General features: G+C 37.5%; 1 protein-coding gene across 1 annotated transcript; it reads left to right on the top strand.

Annotated features, from left to right (window-relative positions):
• ARSK (arylsulfatase family member K) lies at positions 1 to 18,769 on the top strand. Its single transcript, XM_057372823.1, has 8 exons — positions 1 to 257; positions 4,134 to 4,263; positions 6,148 to 6,307; positions 8,876 to 9,158; positions 11,581 to 11,752; positions 13,638 to 13,862; positions 16,646 to 16,870; positions 16,957 to 18,769. The coding sequence occupies exons 1-8, from the start codon at positions 120 to 122 to the stop codon at positions 17,223 to 17,225; spliced, it is 1,602 nt and encodes a 533-aa protein (XP_057228806.1). The 5' UTR covers positions 1 to 119; the 3' UTR covers positions 17,226 to 18,769.
• Positions 18,770 to 20,287: the final 1,518 nt, after the last annotated feature.

Here is a 20,287-nt window from a genome sequence, read left to right as displayed (position 1 = left end):
TGGTGCCGCGGGTACAGTTCGGCGGGGTCAAGWTTTACGCTGTGGCCAGAGCCCCAGAATTTGCTTTCGGAGCCACTGCCCTTCTCGGTCCGAGAGCTGGGGGCCACGGCGGCGGGGTGATGCGAGGCKGCGTGCCGCTGGGGCGAGCCGGGCTGGCCCTACTCCTCATGGCCGCCGGGGCGGGAGCAAGGCCTCGGCCGGCCGCCCGCGGGGACCAGCCCCGGTCCAACGTGGTGCTGGTGGCCTGCGACTCCTTGGTAAGTGACCAGGGCGTGAAGAGGCAGCCGGACAGAGGAGAGTTGACGGGAAAACCCTCGGCGGAACTACCGAGGATAGCAACGAGGCAACACGGGGACGCATTCCCCAGGCCGGAGCCACAGGCGAGCCGTGCAGCACTCTGCAGCACSCCCGCGGCGCGGAGGGCTCGCATGGCACTGCAGCGGCGGGCCCGCCGTGTGGCGAGGCACAGGCAGACCGAGTGTTTCAAACCAAACGCGGCCGGCTGCCTGGGAGCCTGCGCCCTGTTCCCTTCACAGCCACGACAGAAGCCGACAGGCTCTGTGCAGGTGATTCCTGCGCACTGGGGCGACATATATAGTTGTCACYGCGAAATAGGCTGGAGAGGGGCGTGCCAGCCGGACTCAGCCGCAGGGTAGCCGGCACTGGAACAGAGCTGGCGTGAAAAGTGAATGGTGTTCCGTTCACTTGAAAAGCCAGATGTCAAGTAAGGTCACTAAACTGTGTTATCCTTGCCACTGAAAATTCCGAGACTGTTACGTCTCCAAATAGATGGTATAGAGAACTTCCGTGGTCACGGATGAAATTACTTGTTTATTGGGCATCAAATATTAGTTTACTCAGGCTYTTATAAGGTATAACAACACAACAAACTTGTCAGATGTGTATCCACAGCCAAAATGATAAAGGAACCCATAGATACCTGGCAGCTTTATTACAGTGATTTATTAATGTATTTGGTTTAACCTCCAGACACATATAAATTTTTCTGTTGACAGATACTAATCCTTGTGGCCTATCTTCACAGTTGTCTTGCTGTATCCACCCAGCATGCTGGAAATGCTTTGATGTAGGTTTACTCTAAGAAGCCTTGGTTTCTCTGCCTCATCTGRACYCTCCTTGGTGTGGAATCACATCTAAGCTCTGTGGTATTTAGCTCCAGATGCTTTCGCATTCCATCACTTCTCATTCACTGTTGAGAAATTTTGATTCCTAGCCTTCTTGGGACTCTATCCTTGACCGCAGAGATTAGATCAGTTGACTTCAAACCTGCTGTCTGTCCTTTTKGGGATGAATTTTTCTTAAGTGTTTGGTAAACATGTGTTATCTGTTTTCAAACCCAATCTTTAGGCACATTGGTTGTGATTTACAAGATAAAGAAATAGTTCCTTCTTTATTAATGCCATAGCTCCTTATCAGCTTTTTTTCCTTTGACTTTATTCTCCGTTAATTTTGAGTAAATCATCTCTCTTAGTATTCCAAAGTAATGCATGTTTTTTTCTCCAAATGTTAAGCTTTTACAAAAAGTCTACCATTAGTTCAAATTACAGTATTTAAGGTCCTGAGGGTTAGTCAATGTCCCTTTTATCTCCAGAGATCTTTTTATCTAGCAGAGGCTGCAGACAAACCTTAGTTGAATTTTTGTATGTCACTTTTAAGCAGAAAGATTATCATAATTATATGGCAGGGATTAATGAGGTAGCCCTTACAAAAAGGAAAGGTAGAATCCATTATGTTTGGGGTATTTTTACATAAACAATTAAGAACAAGGTGCTATTTTTKAAGTGCCATATTTCCATAGTGCATACAAAGGAGAATATGGTAAAATAAAGCCTTTGTTGTGTCAGGCTTTTTTTCTGAGATGAATTTGAAGGTAGAAATAGATGAAGCATTTTGATTACATCACTAGAAGAAAGTAGGAAGGATTGGGTACTGTTGAAACTTAACAGTTTTTCTGTAAACAAAAGAGTTTACAGTTRAGTTCTGCAGGCTGTAAAAGATCTGGACTTTCATTAGAAAGTGTGCCTGCCTCTGTTGTGGGTCACACTGCCTATGAAAGAATCACATCTTTCAAAGTGGGACAAMAATTTTCTTCTCAGTGAGGCTGGACTGTGTTTGGCCTGAAAAACAGTGACAGTTTTGCTTGAACACATAGCTTTCTGGTGCTGTGTCACATTAGGCATTGTGCTTTTCCAAGAGTTTCCTGGTCAAGTAGGGAGTGCAATTCCTGAACTGCTACTTGAAATTAACTGGGTGATGAATGTCAGGCTTTGTCTGTAATGCAGCTCAAGTTCCAGGATGAAATGTGCTTGTTTATTTTAAAGTAATTTTATTTCCTTAGGTATTTCAAAACCTGCAAATGCTACACACTTCTTAGAGGATGGATTTCCAGAAATAACTGTTGACTTTCACCTTGTCAGCAGTTCARGAAGCTTACTACTTTCACTGAATATCCTGCACCTATGGAAACAATAATTATATCACAGTATACCAATCATACTGTAGCACAAAGTATATGGAATTATTTTGCTACTGTGACATTGAATATGGCATCACAGTATCAATATAGGACCTCCGTTGTCTCCCGCTGTTCAAACATGACTTTGTTGGAGAAACTTAACAATGTTCTCAGGATTGCACAGCAGTTGTGTACTTTTGTCATGGTTTAGGAATGGCATTCTCCAATTTAGTSTTCCCACTGAAATCACTCCAAATCACGTGCTGCTTGCTCACTCCTCTATCCCCYGCCCACGCCTCTGCAGCAGTCTGGAGCAGAGAATTGGAGGCACAAAAGATACAAGTCATGGTTTGAGGTAATAATAATTTACTAGAAACCGCAGTGAGATAAGGAAAGAACACTAACAACAGCAACATTAATAACAAAAAGTACAAGAGAGGTGAGCAGTTCCCATTTGAATGCTCAATACTGTACCATGCAGAACCTGACCACCACCACACTTCCCTGACCTGGAAAGAACCCCTTCCCCTGTTCCTGGAAAAAGACACAATAACCTCCATGTCTTAGCCATGCCCCCTCATTTTGGCTACTGCAAAAATGAACCCTGTCCTAACTAGAATCAGGACAACTTTCTAAACAGCACTTTAGGCCCAAAGTTTCGTTTRAGTTCCTATTGCATATTACAGCTTTCTTTCCAGTTTGTCCTACTGAGTGCTTTTTCAAGTTTCCGTTTGTAGTAGTATACAAAATTAGGTGATGACTCATTCGTCATGTTATGATACAAGCTGATTTCAGAGGCTGGGATGCTGCAGTAAGTTCTACTGGTACCATATGAAGTGACTCCCTACAATGTTGTGTTATCAAAGAATGCTTCTGYCAGAAACCAAATGTGGAGGATTGTTTTTTTCTGCAGTTAAAACTGCAGATTCACTGTCACCTGTCTTTTCAGTGAAGAGCCAGTCAGGCTGGGACTATACTGGGACCTCTTATTCAGCCAAGGAAAAGAACAAAAGTGACAGTACTCTGCATGAAACCTGATCTTACTTTAAAATCACCTATTCAAAATGTTGGATCTTTTAAAAACTTTGTCTAAACAAACAGGTGAAAATGAAATTAGTATTGTGAAAGTATCCAAAGGGAGCCATGATGGATGGCGTTTCTGTGGAAGAAGAGCCTTCCTTTAGCTTTCTGATCACTTTTTCAGTCTRTAGTTTCAAATAAGATCACAGAGAATTGGTGTGAATAAMCCCTTCAAAAGGATGAGGGACCAGTGGTGACTTCACAGAAATATGTACTAGTGCACAGATCTACATCAGAATTCAGCCTTACTCCTTGTTACCTYTCACCATACCTATTCCCACTGAATGTGACATGGTAGGACCCAACTCCTGAAGAACTGGAGCTTGAAACGTGTATACCAATACAAGAGAATTAATTTTACTAGAAAGTAGCCCAGTTATCTTTTCCATTGCACTTTTTCAAAAGTGATCCATTTTATGTTGATCTGCTTAGAGCTTTTCAATACCGTTTTCCATATCTGGAAAACATGGACTTGGCAGCATTTGAGCAACCCAAAGTAACAAATATCCCTGAATTAATGCAGCCAGTAGTTTGTATTAATGCTGTTTATGTGTTGCTTTTATCTGTTTAATTGCAGGATGGACGCTTGACATTTTTTCCAGGAAATCAGACKGTGGATTTGCCTTCTATAAATTTTATGAAAAAACAAGGCACTATCTTTCTCAATGCGTACACCAATTCTCCAATTTGTTGTCCTTCTCGTGCAGGTAGARCTAAGCAAAACATCAGATAAATGCTTGTACATGTCAATTTAAATATGTGATAATGATAGGAAATTTAAAAGGATTTAATTGGGAGATTTCTTTTGTTTTTCAATAAGGGGAATTATTTTTCAGTTTGTGTCTGAATTTTTATGGTAGTCCCTTTCATCTGTTTATCTCTTCTGTTTCTAATGTTTCCTCCTTTATTTTTTGTTCTCCTTTTTTCAGTTCAGTRTAAGCTCCCGAATCTTTTTACAAGCTCCACTGAAGCTTCAGATTTTAAAAAATCTTCAGGATTTATAGAGAAATCATTGATTATTTTCTGCTGCAGTGCTGAAACTACACTCAGAACTGCTCTTTCTTTCCATTACTAAGTTAATAAATATCTTTTCTGTATTCAGCAAAAAGTGATAAATAATAACAGCTGAATAAAGTGGCAGCTGTTAACACTGTCTTCTAGATGTATGAGTATCTTCCACTAGCTTTAATAGAGCACTTCATTGTTTTTCTTTACTTAATGCAATTTATTTTGTGTTCAATTTCACACTTGCAGAATTTGTTRTGAAGGTAGAAGAAGGTAACCATATTTCTCAATCAAAGGTTACATCTTAAAACTTTCCTTGCTTTTTCAGTTGTTGCAAAGACCCTCCTTCATCTATTGCTATAAGGGGATGGGCCTTTYTCTCACAGCACACACTGAAAGAATCAGCAGACAAAGGCTGTCAAATATAGTACTGCATTTAAAATATTGCCTTTATGGATAACCTAGTCCGCATGTTTTTTCCAATGGTCACATTTAAAGTGGGTGACATTATGTGAATAAACAGTCAGCCGTTTTTTTCTTTTTCTTGATTTTTGAGTCTTTTGCACARTTTTTGTTGCTAAAAACAATGACTTCGTGTTATTTAATTCTAGTAAGTTTGTGAAAGTGGCAGGTTAGTACTCCTGATGTGAGAAAGAGACTGCGTAACGAATTCAACAATTTATCTATTATATGTAGCATTATAGGTAGCTATGACCACTGAGCTCACATGTGCGGCTGTACACCAACAGGACATCTCTTATTTAGCCAGTACCTTGGACACCCTTAGGGAGCTGACATCTATTGTGGAGGTGTCAGGGATGATAGCAGAAGAGATGGTGGGGAAAAGGGCATTGGGGTGGGGAAGGGAAGAGTATTGCCATGTGGAGTTGATGCACTTTGCTTACCAAATATTTCTATTGCTTGTAGAATGACTGTTTTGTTTTAGAACTACCTTTAAATTAGCATTGGAAAGAGTGAATGATTCTAAATAAGCTGCAAAGAAATAGAAGTTACTAAAAATAATCTTCCCATGTAGTTTCTTTGCAACWCTTCCCTTGGTTTTATTTCTTCTTTCTGTTTTCTTTGATACTGATACTCTCACTTTGTTTTTGCAACTGGTAGTGAAGTAGATTACGTAAAAAGGATAAAATTTAGGGCATATTGTATTTATGGAAACACCGTATTGTAATTCTGTCCACAAATATACTTTAAACTGACACTAAAATCTAACTGTAGTAAGGGGAAATAATACTTTGAAACACAYATAAATTCAGAATTGTTTCATAGGATCTGTACTACCATGGCATTTTCTTTCAGAAATTAAAAAGAATATTTTCTGATCTCAGAAATATTTGATTTAATGATTGCATTACACCTGGAAGGATAGAACCTTCTGCACTTCTGGGGATTATTTGAGTAAATTTTCTTACTTGTATTATGAAATAAAATTTGGGAGATCAATACTTTGTCTTCCTTATTCTAYTGGATAGCAATTTGGACTTTTAATCTCTGTAATAATGAGAAGATCCCTTCTCAATTATATTAGGTAGTGGGTACTAATCACTCTTTTTTTTTTCCCCCCCTAGCTATGTGGAGTGGTCTTTTCACTCATTTAACAGAATCTTGGAATAACTTCAAAGGTCTAGATCCAGATTATGTAACMTGGATGGATCTTATGGAGAAGCATGGCTACACTACACAGAAGTTTGGGAAATTGGACTATACTTCTGGACATCATTCAGTAAGGTAATTAGGTGGTTTCTCCTGCTATGTAATGGACAGCAATGAACAAGCCAGTAGTGGCCTGTCACGTGGTCTCAGTTGCCAGTCGAARTGATAGTAGCTTTCATTGAAAAGAAATTGTGTTAGGTACCTAACAGAGGTCTGTCCTGCAATTTTATGGAAAAGCAAGCATATTCCATGCAACTGCACTTCAGCTTTTATCTGCAGCTGCAAGGTGATACAGCAACTGGTTTTGCCCAACATAAATGGTAATTTTTTGTCAGTGGTATTGCTCCTTWAGTGAAATTAATTAAATGTTTTTGTCTTGCTCTAAGACTTCTTGACTTCCTGGTTATGACAGTGTAGGAAAAGCAGAATGAAAATCCATAGTTATAATAAATAAATCTACTGTCACAAAATGTCAGAAGTTTTGTGGGGTTTTTTTGAAGACCAGAAGTGTTCACAGACTTGTGCTGTTGTGTGGGTTGACCGTGGATGGATACCAGAGCCACCATGATAGAACAAACTATTCTGTTACTCCACCTCACCCARTGAGCAGAGAGGAGAAAATACAATGAAAGAAGGACTCAGTGGTGAACATAAGGATTAAGAGAGATCACTCAGGCACACAGGCAAAACAGACTTAAACTCAGGAAAATTAATTTCTTGCCAATTAGAAGCCAGAAGGAGGCAATGAGAAGTAAACCCAAATCTTAAAATGCTTCCCCCTACCCTTCCCTTCTACCTAGGCTCACCTTCCAAATTCTCTACCACATCAGTCAGCAGCATAAAGGGATGGGAATGGGACTATGGTCAGTTCATCACACTCGTTCCTCCTCAGGGGGAAGACTCCTCACATTCTTCTGCTTCAGTGTAGGATCCTTCACCCACTGGTAGKACAGTCCTCCACTAAGTTTTCCAAACTGAGTCCTTCCCTCGCGCTGATGTTCTTCACAAACTGTTGCAGCGTGAGTCCCTTCTATGGGATGCACTCCTTCAGTGTGGGATCCTCCAGGGGGTCGCAAGTCCTGCCAGTAAATCTATTCCAGCATGGACTATTCTCTCAGCAGRTCCACAGGTCTTCCTGGAAATCTCCAGTACAGGCTTTCCACAGKATCACAGCCTTTGGATATCCATTTGCTCTGAAGTGTGGTCCTCCATAGGCTACAACTGTTCTGTGGACTGCAGGGGGTGAGCTTTCCTCATCAGGATCTTCTCCATGGACTGCAGGGGAATCTTACTTCTGTGTAGTTTTCATGAATATGTTCTATCTCACTAATTCATAGTGGTGTCCATTGCCAAAGTAACAATRAAGAGTAGCTATTTATTTGATATGAAACAGCTTAGAGTTACTTAACCTTCTCTTTTTTAGTTTTGAGGGGATTTTSTTCTTTAAACTTGATCCTAATCTCAGTCTGATTGTATAATCAGACTCGCCTATGGCCTACATTATTTTTTTTTTTCTGTGTAAGCCAATATTTGTGCAATAAGACACACCCACACACTCCTTTTTCATAATTTCATTTTAATATTTATGAAACATGCTTTCTCTATAAACTAACTGCYTTAATTTATTCTAAGTAATTTATTTAAGTCTGTTTAGGTTGAAAGTCTGAGCCTAAACCAGGAGTTACAACAATAAAAAGAATTATTACACATAATTCTTGACAACTTTTCTGGAAGCTAAAGTGCACTGKTAAAATTCCTTTGGGGGATGAAACTGATTAGATGCTCTTTAAACAAGAATAATGCTRTATTTTGATACAAGTATGTGATCAAACTTTGAGCAGTTTTATACTTTACATTATAATTTGGTTGATTATATTGAAATTGCCATGAACAAGACGAAGATTAGTCAAGGTGGTCTGTCTTCTCCCACCAAGACCCACCATCATTCACTCTGGCAAAGAAACAAGGACATCAGCAGCTCAGATTTTCTAGTGTTTTAGAGAGACAATTGCCGTGATATTAGAAAATCTGTGCCAAAAACATGTTATCATTAAAATGTTGCCATTATTCCACCTTCTTCTTTCTTTATACCCTTTTCTGTTATTCCTTTGACAGGATTTGTCAACTACATGTAAAACAATTGTACAAGAGAAATCATTCTTACAGATTTTTATCTAAAATGTATTTAATTAATAGTACAATCCAAATTCAGAATGTTTTTTTTCTGAGGGCAGCCTCACCAAGCAAGTTATTTCCCACTAGAATTTTTCAAATAAAAATCTTAAGCCCAGTCTGCAAATARATAATATGTTAATCTGTGCCAGAATGTGGAGAAGTATCCATATGATGGAGTGCTGTTTCTAAATATTACTTTGTACATGTGAGAAGAACCATTCTGACACGAGGTCATAATAAATAAAGAAAATTCAGAACAGAAATAAAAAGGCTGAAGCTCTGAGTACAAAATAGATGCACTGTTGTTATTGCTCAATTGAGTAACATTTCTCCTTATGTAGGAATTACAGATAGATTGAAGCTACAAGTGTAGGGGAAGTTCTCCCAGAATTCATAATACTTTTTGCTTGGAGGAAAAGGGAAGAAAACATTTTCTGCTGAGTGTTGGTCTTGKGTTTGTATTTTCAGTAACCGTGTGGAAGCTTGGACCAGAGATGTTGACTTCCTGCTCCGACAAGAAGGAAGACCCATGGTGAAACTTAGAGGTGATAGGAAGCAAGTTAGAGTGATGGAAGCAGATTGGCGGAATACTGATAAAGCAGTAAATTGGATAAAGGAAGAAGCTGTTAACCTTACTCAACCATTTGTTCTTTACTTGGGACTTAATTTACCACACCCATATCCGTCACCCTACACAGGAGAAAATTTTGGATCCTCTACATTTTTAACTTCTCCCTATTGGCTTGAAAAGGTATGTGAAGATGAAATTTAAATATAAGTTTATTAATAACTGTACCTAGTACAAACAGTGTTTCATTCCTGTCTGTTTTTAAAACAGACCAAGTTTTAGTATTTCACTACACAGTAAGAAAATACTTGAGTGACAAGTTAGGTTTATGGCTAGGAATACACTAAGAAGAACAAAATTGTTGTTATTCTTAATTGTAAATTACTTTCAGTAATAGTCTGAAGTTCATTGTTATGAACATCCTGTATTTTACTTGTTCGAAATGAGGCTATATGTAATGATTTTGTGTGAATTTTACAATGGAAGATTGACTTTTCCTGCAGTATGAACCTAGAACATAAAGCAAGATAAGTCACAACAGAAGTCTTTCAAAARGTTAACTTTTTCTGCACTGCTGTAGGTTTTCAAGCACAAAAAATCCCCTGATGTCTCTACATGTAAACCTAACAAATAGCATTCCATTCCAAAGAAGAAATACTTTGTCTTGTATGGTCTCCAGCTGCCATTATCTTCCATAAAATATGAACATATTACAATAGATTTCATTGCAGAAAGGCATTAATATTCTCTGCAGCTGCAGAATTAGAATTAGGTTGGTAAGACTTTATACTTCAAAGTATACCCTTTACCCTCCGTATATAATTTGTATAACTTGAGGCCTTTTCCACTGGAGAGCTGCTAAATCTCTTAATCTAGGTGCAACAAAATTACTAATACTTAGGAAAAGAAGATATACAACTCAAGGTTGAGAGATAATAATGAGAGCTGTGGGTTCTTCTGGGAACAGTGAGAAGTTTGTGGGGAAAGGAAGAGCATGGAGTAAAAACCCCTTCCTTTCCACAAAGCAAAATCTAACTTAGTTATTGAGGAAAACTTGCTGGGTATCAATTGCTAGGCTAGATGTGACTTGGGAAGTGGGAGTACCTTCTCTTCAAGTCACAGACGGAGTTATATCTGACGAATTTCTGTCATCCTTAATCCAGTCAGAGTACCTTAATTTGACAGATTACTGGGATCCTTCCCACCACTATGTTATTATACTGTATTGTGTGAAACACATATTACCATTTATTGATTATTGGCTGATTCTTCTGCGGTGTAGCTCTTTTTGGGTCATGGAAGAAGCAGTCTTTTAAAATCACAGAGAAAATCTCATGAAGAATTTTGATCTCATAGATGAAGAACTGAATTAAATGTCCTATTTATTGGGGCTGTAATACAGAACAGAATATCAACATGTAATGTCTGTGAAACCTGTGTTCTTAAGCAGATGGTTCCCTGTCTTTTGCACAGCTGACAAGCTGTCAGTTTTTCAGGGCATGTGGCTCCTTTCCAAGTTATGAATTATGTGTCTTGGTTTAAGACAATTAAGAAAGTGGACATGCTGAAATGAGTTACCTCCCCTTAGTTTCAACCAATCCCTTTCCACCAATAAGGAAGCAATACCAGTGACATAAGTGAAAAAGTAAGTTTACTAGCTAGTGAAACAGCAACATACAAAAAAAATAACAGTGCATAATCACTAGACACAAAGTTGGTGAATCTCAGGAGCTGAGAGATTTTCAGAAGTAAATGAGGGCAATGGATGTGGGTTTAGTATTTAATAAATTTAAGTTTTCCATACTAAGATTACATCTCTGCTTTGTGGTAATTTGTACTTTAAGCCTACAGTATTGAAGTAATTAAGTGTTAACTGCAGCACTTTATGTGAGGGAATATTTACAAGGATGACAACCAAGRCTAAATGAATATGTCAGATTCCAAGACTCTAAAGCTAGTACTGAATCAGACAATATSTGCTGTGATGATGCAAAATTTGAATATACAAATCCATCACTAGTTGAAATGGATTSGCTTTTTAGTTCACACTGATCTTAGAGTTCTTTATAACTAAATGGATTGACATCTGTAGAAACATGGAGAGAGTATTAGAAGATTGGATTGATGTAATCAGTGCTTTTTTTCAAGATGCCAAGACTTGTCATCACTGTCCTGGAGGCTTTCCCAGACTACATGAATTTTCATGTTGTCCTCTAGTCCCATGCAACACCCAATCTTTTTGATCAATGAGATTTATACTTACTCTACAGTTATGAAGACCTGTGCCAGTACTTCTGTACCTACTCTAGCAGTCTGTGCTATCTCTCTTAAAAACATACAGCAGCTGGTGAAGCACATATTTGTGGATCCTAGCCTTAGTTTCTAGCTGATTTTCATATATTTTTAAAAAGACTATTTACCTGTGAAGGCTGTGGGGAACTATGGAGGAGGTAGCAGTCCCCTGTTATCAATAAGCAGCTGGTGTTTCCCAGGCCACAAATTGATAATTATGAACTTATGCTATAATTTTTTTTTATTAAATCTGTGTTTAAAAAACTTATTTAATTCAGTTGCTACAGTAATGTTGTTTTCCTTTTATTTTCAGGTAAATTATGAAGCTATTAAAATTCCCAAGTGGTCTTCTCTTTCAGAGATGCATCCAGTAGACTATTACTCATCGTACACCAAGAATTGCACGGGAGAGTTTACAAAGGAAGAAGTGAGAAATATTAGAGCATTTTATTATGCTATGTGTGCAGAGACAGATGCCATGCTCGGTAGGTAATATCTTACTACACTGTGRGTTTTCTAGTTCTGGTTTTTTAAAGAAAATAATGATAGGGCTGTTCTKTGTGGGAAAACTGTAGAAAACTAAACACTGCAAGTGTTTATTAAGTTGTGGAAGTAAGGGAGTAASTCGTAGAAATTGCATAATCAGTCTATATCATAAATGACTGGATAATTTTTTTAGGTGAATTGAGAGCACTCTGCARAGTAATCACAACCAGCAGTCAGAGGCTCTGTAGGAAATGGATAACTGCAGCAAACCATTGTACGACCCACTGCACTGGTTTAATACACAGTGGGAAAATTACCCCACACAAGCTGCCCCTCCTCCCCCTTTCCCTTTTGACAGCACAGGAAATACTAGGAGAGACCACAAGTGGGAGCAACAATTTTACTGAAAAGCTTGCCATAAATGCAGCAATAATTGTAGAAGAGGACACAAAGGGAGAGTGCTCTACCCACAAGAAGAGTATTCACCAATGAAAAAGCAAAAATACTCCCCAAAAGAGTGCCTGATGTGGTTTTCCCAGACTGAGGCAAGATGGCACCTGTCACCTTTCATACTGGACTGTGCGGCTCAGGAGAACAAAAGCAATGAGGAAAACAAGTTTCTGCAGTTTAACGTCATTTCCCCTGCCTGAAAACAGGGACAAAACAAAGCCTGGAGAGTTAGTTCATCTGAATAGAGAGTCTTGCTGCTAAAAATACTGGCCCTGACAGTGGCAGCAGTAGCAGAAGCAGTAGCAGTGGTGSCGATTGTGGCTTGTCTTCCCATGGCACCAGCAGTAGTTCCAGATTATTGAGGTTTCAGCAATAGATGCAGCTTCCTATGGCTTCAGCAACAGTTAAGGGAGCAGTTCACCCCTTTCTGCCACTGAGGTAAGACTGAATCACTTCCAGTGAAGACTTCCAGCATCCCCCACTGTGGCATTTCCTGCTGAAAACTGCATTCCATCCATGACATAGGTGGTATGTTATTAAACATACTGCTGGAAACTCCTCCCTTCTTTCCCTTCCTACCCAGGATACCCATATACAGGAGGTGCTAAATCTCTTTGATTAAGTGCTACCTGCAATAATAAAAACATTTTTGTGAAGGGGACAGACTGAAAATGCRGAACTGAAAGAAATTTTGAGGCACAATTAATTTTCCTTAGAGGTTGATTAGATGCGTAGACAGCTGTTCCACATTGACTGAACAATAAGGTTACATTTGGAGTGTCTCTTACCAGAATATTATGGAAAGTTAAGAAGAAATAATTTATTGTACATTCAGAATTCTTYGAAGTTTGCATTAAGATTTACAGACATGAAAATTGCAATGCAGTTGGTCTTAGAGTATTTTATATCTTAATTTGAAAAGTGACCATAAATGAACAAAAATTTGCTTACATATCAATATTAAATTCGTTGTTAAATAAGCTAATTTTTTAGCCATGTGAAATTGGTAAAGTGAATGAAAGACACAGAATGGCTCTTCCTCACTTTATGAATGAAAAGAGATCAATAAAAAGCCTGATAGTTTTAGGAAATGAAGGGGTTGCAAAGCAACTGCACTGGGGTTTTAATTCATAACATATTTTAGTTAGTATGTTTACAGATGAATCATTCCAAGTGTTCTAATATTTAAGAATCTTACGTGCTCTGCTAAATTACCAACTTCATTGATTTTGACCCTGTTTTTGTTGCATGAACATACATGCAAAAAGAGAGGATTTATGTTGTGTCTTCATTGCACACAATGTATGTGCAACAAGACAGGAGTTTTCTCCTCTGACTAGGARGATTCCTTCAAGTTTGCATGTTGCTTTGCAGGTACAGAAGTGGGAAAAAATATTTTGAATGTATCCTTTCAGYATCTTTTTGCTGTTGCAGGTGAGATTATTTCAGCTCTGCGAGGTACTGGGCTTCTTGGAAAAACAATCATCATATTCACTGCAGATCATGGAGAACTAGCTATGGAACACCGTCAGTTCTATAAAATGAGCATGTATGAAGGAAGTTCCCATATTCCTCTTTTAGTTATGGGGCCAGATGTAAGAAAACAGCAGCAAATACTAAGTGCAGTATCTCTTGTGGATATATATCCTACTATGCTTGGTGAGTTAAGTAATTTCAAATGATTTTTTTTTCCCAGTTACCATTATTGTTCTACATTTGTATTATGGTCAGAATTATGTTTCCACTTTGAGGCAGCATAGTAACACAACAGAAGATCATTTATCTGTGGAGTAAATGGACTTAATAGAAAAAGTAAAATATACATTAAATAATAAAGAAGCTGATGATTTTCCTTATTACTGTTACTGTCATCCACATAATTGCACTGAGTGATTATATGTAGGATTATTTGTTACTGAAAAAAAAGGTGATAAAGCCCATTTTAGATATGAATAATCCTTGCTAGCCTTCATACCTAACAGTGTACTTTAGAAATTATGGTGGAAGTACATCCAGACATATGATTAAACCTGAAAGGAGGACACATTCATTATCTTAGTAAAGGAGACTCTTCTATGAAGGATCATGTGAAAGAAGTGTGATGAATATTTTGTATTGGAAATGTAAAACTGATCTGRGCAAGCATAAAATGATATGATAATGGATGTCCATTCTTACCTTATTAGATATGAAAATACTTAGTATGGGACAGAGAATCAAATAAAAAGAACAAAAATCAAGTTAGTTGGGTGGAAATCACTTCTAAGAATAATTTTTGAACTGTCATCTGTGATGAATCATGCAAGAGATGATTCTGATTGGCACTAATGATCAGGTGAAACTGCCATTTGAGGTTTTACCTGTGATCTTTTAGGCTACCAATCAGAAAAATATTCTTTTTAAACAAGTCTGGAAAGCTTGCTCTCTAAGAGGTGTCACATGTACACTGGAGAACATGAGTAAATGAAACTGCACTTTAAGCAGTAAATGTAAGTTAAAAGTCCTCTTCTATATTGTTTTAAGTTGATTTGCTAAAACTTGAGCAAAAGTTTTCTATCTGTCTGTGTTTTTTCAAAACTTTTGAACCAGTTATCCAGTTAAAAACTGGACATAAAATATGAGTGTCTTTCTCTTCCAAATGTTAATATTGAATTGTTAGGTATATGCATATTTGTATTGGATATATAAGTTATGATAACCTATGTAAAGCGTTAAAAATCTCTTATTTCTTTGTCCCTTTTCACCAAATGACATAATTTCTCAGATGGTTTAACATCCTTCCATCTTTTCCTCTGGGGTGTTTCTGGTTTGGTTTTATTTTTCCCTTGAACTTTGCCTGTATAATCCTTTTCTTCTGTTCCAGCAGTTTTTCCCTTTTCTGTATTCTCAATGTCAAAAAGATATGTATGATGAATGTGAAAACCTGAAGAGCCATTTCTATGATCTATTAGGTCCTCAGTCTGCATGCCARTGAGGAAACACGTTTAAAGTCTATTTTTGTGACAGATGTTATCCCTTTGTTTTGTGTTGTCTCAGGGAAATAATCTTTCTTAAGATGTCATCCAAATGCTTTGCTCAAGACTTCCTCCTGCACTGGCTTTGAGAATAARTGCAAATGTTTTGGTTCCAACAGAATCTGTGTGATACAGATGTACAGAAGTGCAACAGCTCTTGCATTTTGTAACAGGACATGCTTTCCTCCAGGCAGCCCTGGCTTTGTTGGTTTGTATGGAAGTACCTTTGGCTCTYTTGGAAAAGCCAGAGCTGCTGAAGGTGGCTGGAGCATTCTTTGCATATAGAGAATGCAGCTGCAGCAAGTTATTACTAGTTTAGGATGACAGAAGAGACTATATCCCTTTTTCAGTTGTTGAAATGTAGTACGTATTTGTTCAAGTTTTTTGTCCATGCATGCGCAGGGGCTGCTGGGTTTATACATTACAGGCCTTCCTAGTACTTAAATGCTGGCTAGACAGAGGACCAAAAGGAAAACGTGCTGATGAAGGAAAGAGTCACCTATGAACATTTTATATGCACAGAGTATAGTACCATGGTGCTCTGTGAAATGGAAAGTTTTGAATTTTGAATTACAATGATCAGTGGGGTGATAAAAATAGTGGTACTGTCAAACTTGTGTTTTAGAACATGCTTGGGATTCCTAGCTGTGTTTTTCAGAATGTTTCTGACAAACATTTGCAGCCTTTTTACCTGGTCTTTAGGAGCTAGAAAAACTTGTGGTAAGTTGATGCTGAGGAGCTTATGGATATTGTGGCATCTCCTAGTGGCCATCTAGTAGGCTATGGAGTCATCCACTGTTTTCTATACATACACTATATTGATACCACCTCTAATATCATCTTTGTCTCCAATCTTGCCAGAGAAGCAAGTGGCCCTGCTCCTCAAGTTTCCCCACCAGTTACAGGTGATAACCATAGTGGCCACCTTCTATGAAGAATTTCATTTTTCACAATGAAGAATGCTGCAGATTCTAAGCTTAGCACCGTAATTGTTAAGGAAATAAATGGTTACAACATGTTGGATGTGGAGTTTTAGGGTTTTTTCATGCTATGACATTCTTTTTCTCCTGCCTGATGTAGTCAGAGCAAAAGAGAAATGYTTGCAATAATGACTAAGAAATAAAACAGCACCATCCATTAAAGGAGGCTATTGTGGTCTATTTTCACAAACTTCTGTTAATGATTAAGCTAGACATTGATGATACTGCATTTGATTAAGGTGGTGGGCTTCTTGCCTCGAGAAATTCCTTAAGATTTCTTTTACTGTGTCTTTTGGGATAATAATTAGGAGTGCACATTTTATTAATAAAATAAAAATAACATTCATTTTATTAACAAAACTTACATTTAGTCACTAGTAGCATTGTGTTAGGCCTTTTCAATCATGATAACTGCAGTAGCATTTTGGTTTTGTATATCTTTCTRTAGATATAGCAAGAATTCCTGTCCCACAGAACCTCAGTGGATATTCTCTTATACCGCTGCTGTGTGAAAAGGCTGGGAGCGAAGTGTCACCCAGAGAACATCGGCCTTCATGGGTGCTGAGTGAGTTYCATGGGTGCAATGTGAATTCCTCTGTGTATATGCTGAGAGCTGGCAAGTGGAAATACATCGCRTACTCGGATGGCTCCTCGGTACTGCCCCAGCTCTTTGGTATGCTACTTTTATGTGCTGTCTAACTCATTAATTTACTTTTTTTATTGCAAATTGAATCTTAACAGACTTTTTGTTTGTTCCAGACCTCACTGCTGATCCAGATGAACTTACAAATGTTGCCACAAAATTCCCAGTAATTGTACATTCCTTGGACAAAATACTTCTCTCTTTAGTAAACTATCCAAAGGTTTCTTTTTCTGTTCAGGAGTATAACAAACAACAGTTTATCAGCTGGAAACAAAGTTTGGGTCATAATTACTCAAGGATTATTGCGAACCTTAGGTGGCATCAAGACTGGCTAAAGGATCAAAAAAAGTATGAGAATGCAATTGAAAAGTGGCTTGCTAAGTAGATGCAGACAACCTAGATTTAATATGACTGAGGATATAAAAACATTATGCATTTGTAATATTATGCTATATTTCAAGTGTTTGAATTTTTGTTTTACATAACCTATTGAAAGTAAAGATTCCTGAACAATTGCTGCATTGTGGTGGAAAGCCAAGAGCATTTTATATAACTAGCCAGCAAAACAAAACTAGAGTTTTACATGTTATTGTTCTGTAACACATGTGCATAGAAAGGGTAGTATGTAAATACGAATWGTGTGTATGGAATATGTAGCTGATTTCAAAAGTACAGAGTATTAAGCATTAGAATGCAATAGGAATTTCCATTTATAAGGATAAACAAAAGCAAGGATTATAAAATTTAGTGAAGTAAGCTACCAGTTACAGTGAAATTTCCTGGGTTTATTAAATCCAGATCAGATACACATTCACCTACTTTAGAAAGGTATAGCCGTTAAAATATGAYCAAAAAGTTGGTAACAAGTACTAGTCTGAACATAGATATTTATTTAAGTACTTAACTATGTCAGCATTCCTATGTTATATGTGATTGACTCCCCATGTTTTCAAGACCTGCCTGCTAACCTCCTACTTTTGAATCTGGTTCGTACCACTCTCTGCTGTTTAAAATTTCATAATATGCAAAGGCTGCTAATTGAATATGTGTACAAGTGAAGAGGAATCTGATCTCTTGTCATTGTCAGAAATTTTAAAATTAACCAATAAAACAAAAACCAGTTGCCAAACCTGTGAGTAGAGCAGTTCTATGAAAAGTCATAAAGTGATTTGCATAACATAAAATAAAAGCTGCCTGAATAAATCTGTTATGCAGTTATATTCTGCAAGTAAATGCTTTAATGCACATCAGTGAGTAGAGAGCTGAAACCTTATATTTGCACAGAGAAGACACAATTGAAGCTTGCAGGAAGAGTTAACATAGAAATACTACTTCCCATTTTTCCAGTGATCTGACAAAAAAAGGTAGTTTTGGAAGAAGGTAAGATTTAGATAGAAACTCTTCCACTTAGGGGAATATGAGATTATAGGAGCACTTAATTTGCTTATATTTGGTCACTATCATTGCTGCCATAATACAAGTTCAGAATGACATTATACCTCACACTTAAATGTGTTCTGGGATCTGTTATTAAAGGCTCAGTTGCAGTAGTAAGCCAGTAAAAATAGACCTAAAAATGAAATGTRTTCTCTGATGGTTACCCACTCATTTCAAAAGCAACTTAACACAATGGAATTAAAAAGTCTTCAAACCCTGTTGCACATGCCATTGTAATTCTTAATAAAATAAATGCAGGTATGGTTGAAATTACTTAAACAAAATAAATGGGATGTATAATTAGAGAAGGTATTTATATCTCTAYAATTAGAGAAGGTATATATATATTTCATATATATATGAAAATTTGTTCAAGAGAAAAAAGAATAAAGAAATTTTATCACTTTCCAGTGGTCTGGACAGAATGCAGTACATTGTACAAAATGTAATAAAATAAAATTATGGTGAGCTGTGTGTTTTGGTTTTTTTTAATGACTGAATGTTTAAAATGTAGGGAAAATTGTATTTTGTCAGTTCTGTGAACAGTGCTTTCTTTGAAGAGATGAGCTTTTAAGACACACTGATGTTACATTTGCAAAAGTGCCATTTGTGATACTCTCTGAAATGGAAGAACAAATTGGAAAAAAACCCCTTGCAACCACATCTAATGTCACAGATTGTCCAGAGAAGCCCAGTACATGGGGACAGGCTTCTTGACAATCCAGGAAACCCCAGGAATGTGCCAGCTCACAGAGCAGAGCTTCCTATTGTTCAGGACACCACATAAAATCATTCTTTTTCTGGGTCACATGGCTTGCAATCTGACTGCAATGTGGAATCCTCCAAATACACAAAGTAGAAAGTTAAAAGAAAAGTTATTAAAACAGAAGGTTGCACTTGCTAATGTGRTATTTAGAAAAGTTATAGTATCTGTTTAGCATCTGTCTCTGTAGAGGAATAATTAGAAAGATTAGCAGAAMGATTTTCAGGGAGACTAGAACTTTATAAATGCTGGTCACAATGGGGGGTTAATATGAAAACCATTTAATAACTGAAGATTCTGACTTTATGTACTGTTTATCTTTTGTAATACCTGAGAATTTAATTATGCTTTCTTTTTCATGCCTGAGAGTCACAAAATATACTACTTTTCTTAGTTTGTTCTGAGCTTATAAATAACTTGCTTTTCCATGGTGCAGGTGTTTGTCTGTGTAGAGAAATAATTCTGTGCAATAAAATAGAATATATAGTTGGACTTTTTTAGTTACTTGTGATGAGATTCTTAGATAACAAAATTCTTTTTTTTGCACCAGGAAACAAAGAACTGGGAAGTGCTGATGATAGCTAAGGACAAAGACAAGAAAAAAATTAAAATAAATAATTGGATGCTTTTATTTCAGGAAAGAGTGTAAAGGAACTTAGATTAATAGAAGGCATAAAATAATTCAGAAAAGCAGTATTTCCTTTTTGTGCTGTTGTGTTCTCTGTGTTTTTTTTTTAAGTACCTTTCTTGGTTCTACCAATTCTCCACTAAGTTTCTTTAGAAGTGTGACTAGAATTATTTCCCTGTGCTTTTATTTTCTTGGTCTCCTTGTAGACTCTTAGCAGGGATCTCTTAATTGTAAACATTGTAAAGGGGTGCAGGTCTCTGAATTTGTGTCTCCCTGAGCACTATTTTCAAAGTTAAAACTTTCAAAAATATAATTGACTGTGATTTTCTATTACAAGAGATGTTCCTGCTGTTCTGGGCATCTATTGTGGGTGTAGGTGTTCAACTGGCACGATTGGGAGGGATAGGCACTTTTCCCTGACAAATTCAGTTTAAAGTCCTCTTCAGAAGTTCTGGCAAGTCTCCAACCAAAGATGCTTTTCCCCTGCTTTGTCAGATAGAGCAGATCAACCCTGGGAAACCAGGCATGGCAAAAGGGCTCAGTAACAAAGAGCCTGACTATGGCACCATTGTTCTAATCATTTGTTGACCTGCCAGGTTCATCTGGCCAGTTAATCATA

Source organism: Malurus melanocephalus, unplaced genomic scaffold, assembly GCF_030028575.1.
Source record: "Malurus melanocephalus ecotype Western Australia unplaced genomic scaffold, MMel_1.1 scaffold_7, whole genome shotgun sequence".
NCBI classification, from domain to species: Eukaryota; Metazoa; Chordata; class Aves; order Passeriformes; family Maluridae; genus Malurus; species Malurus melanocephalus.
This window is presented reverse-complemented; position numbering and strand designations above follow the sequence as displayed.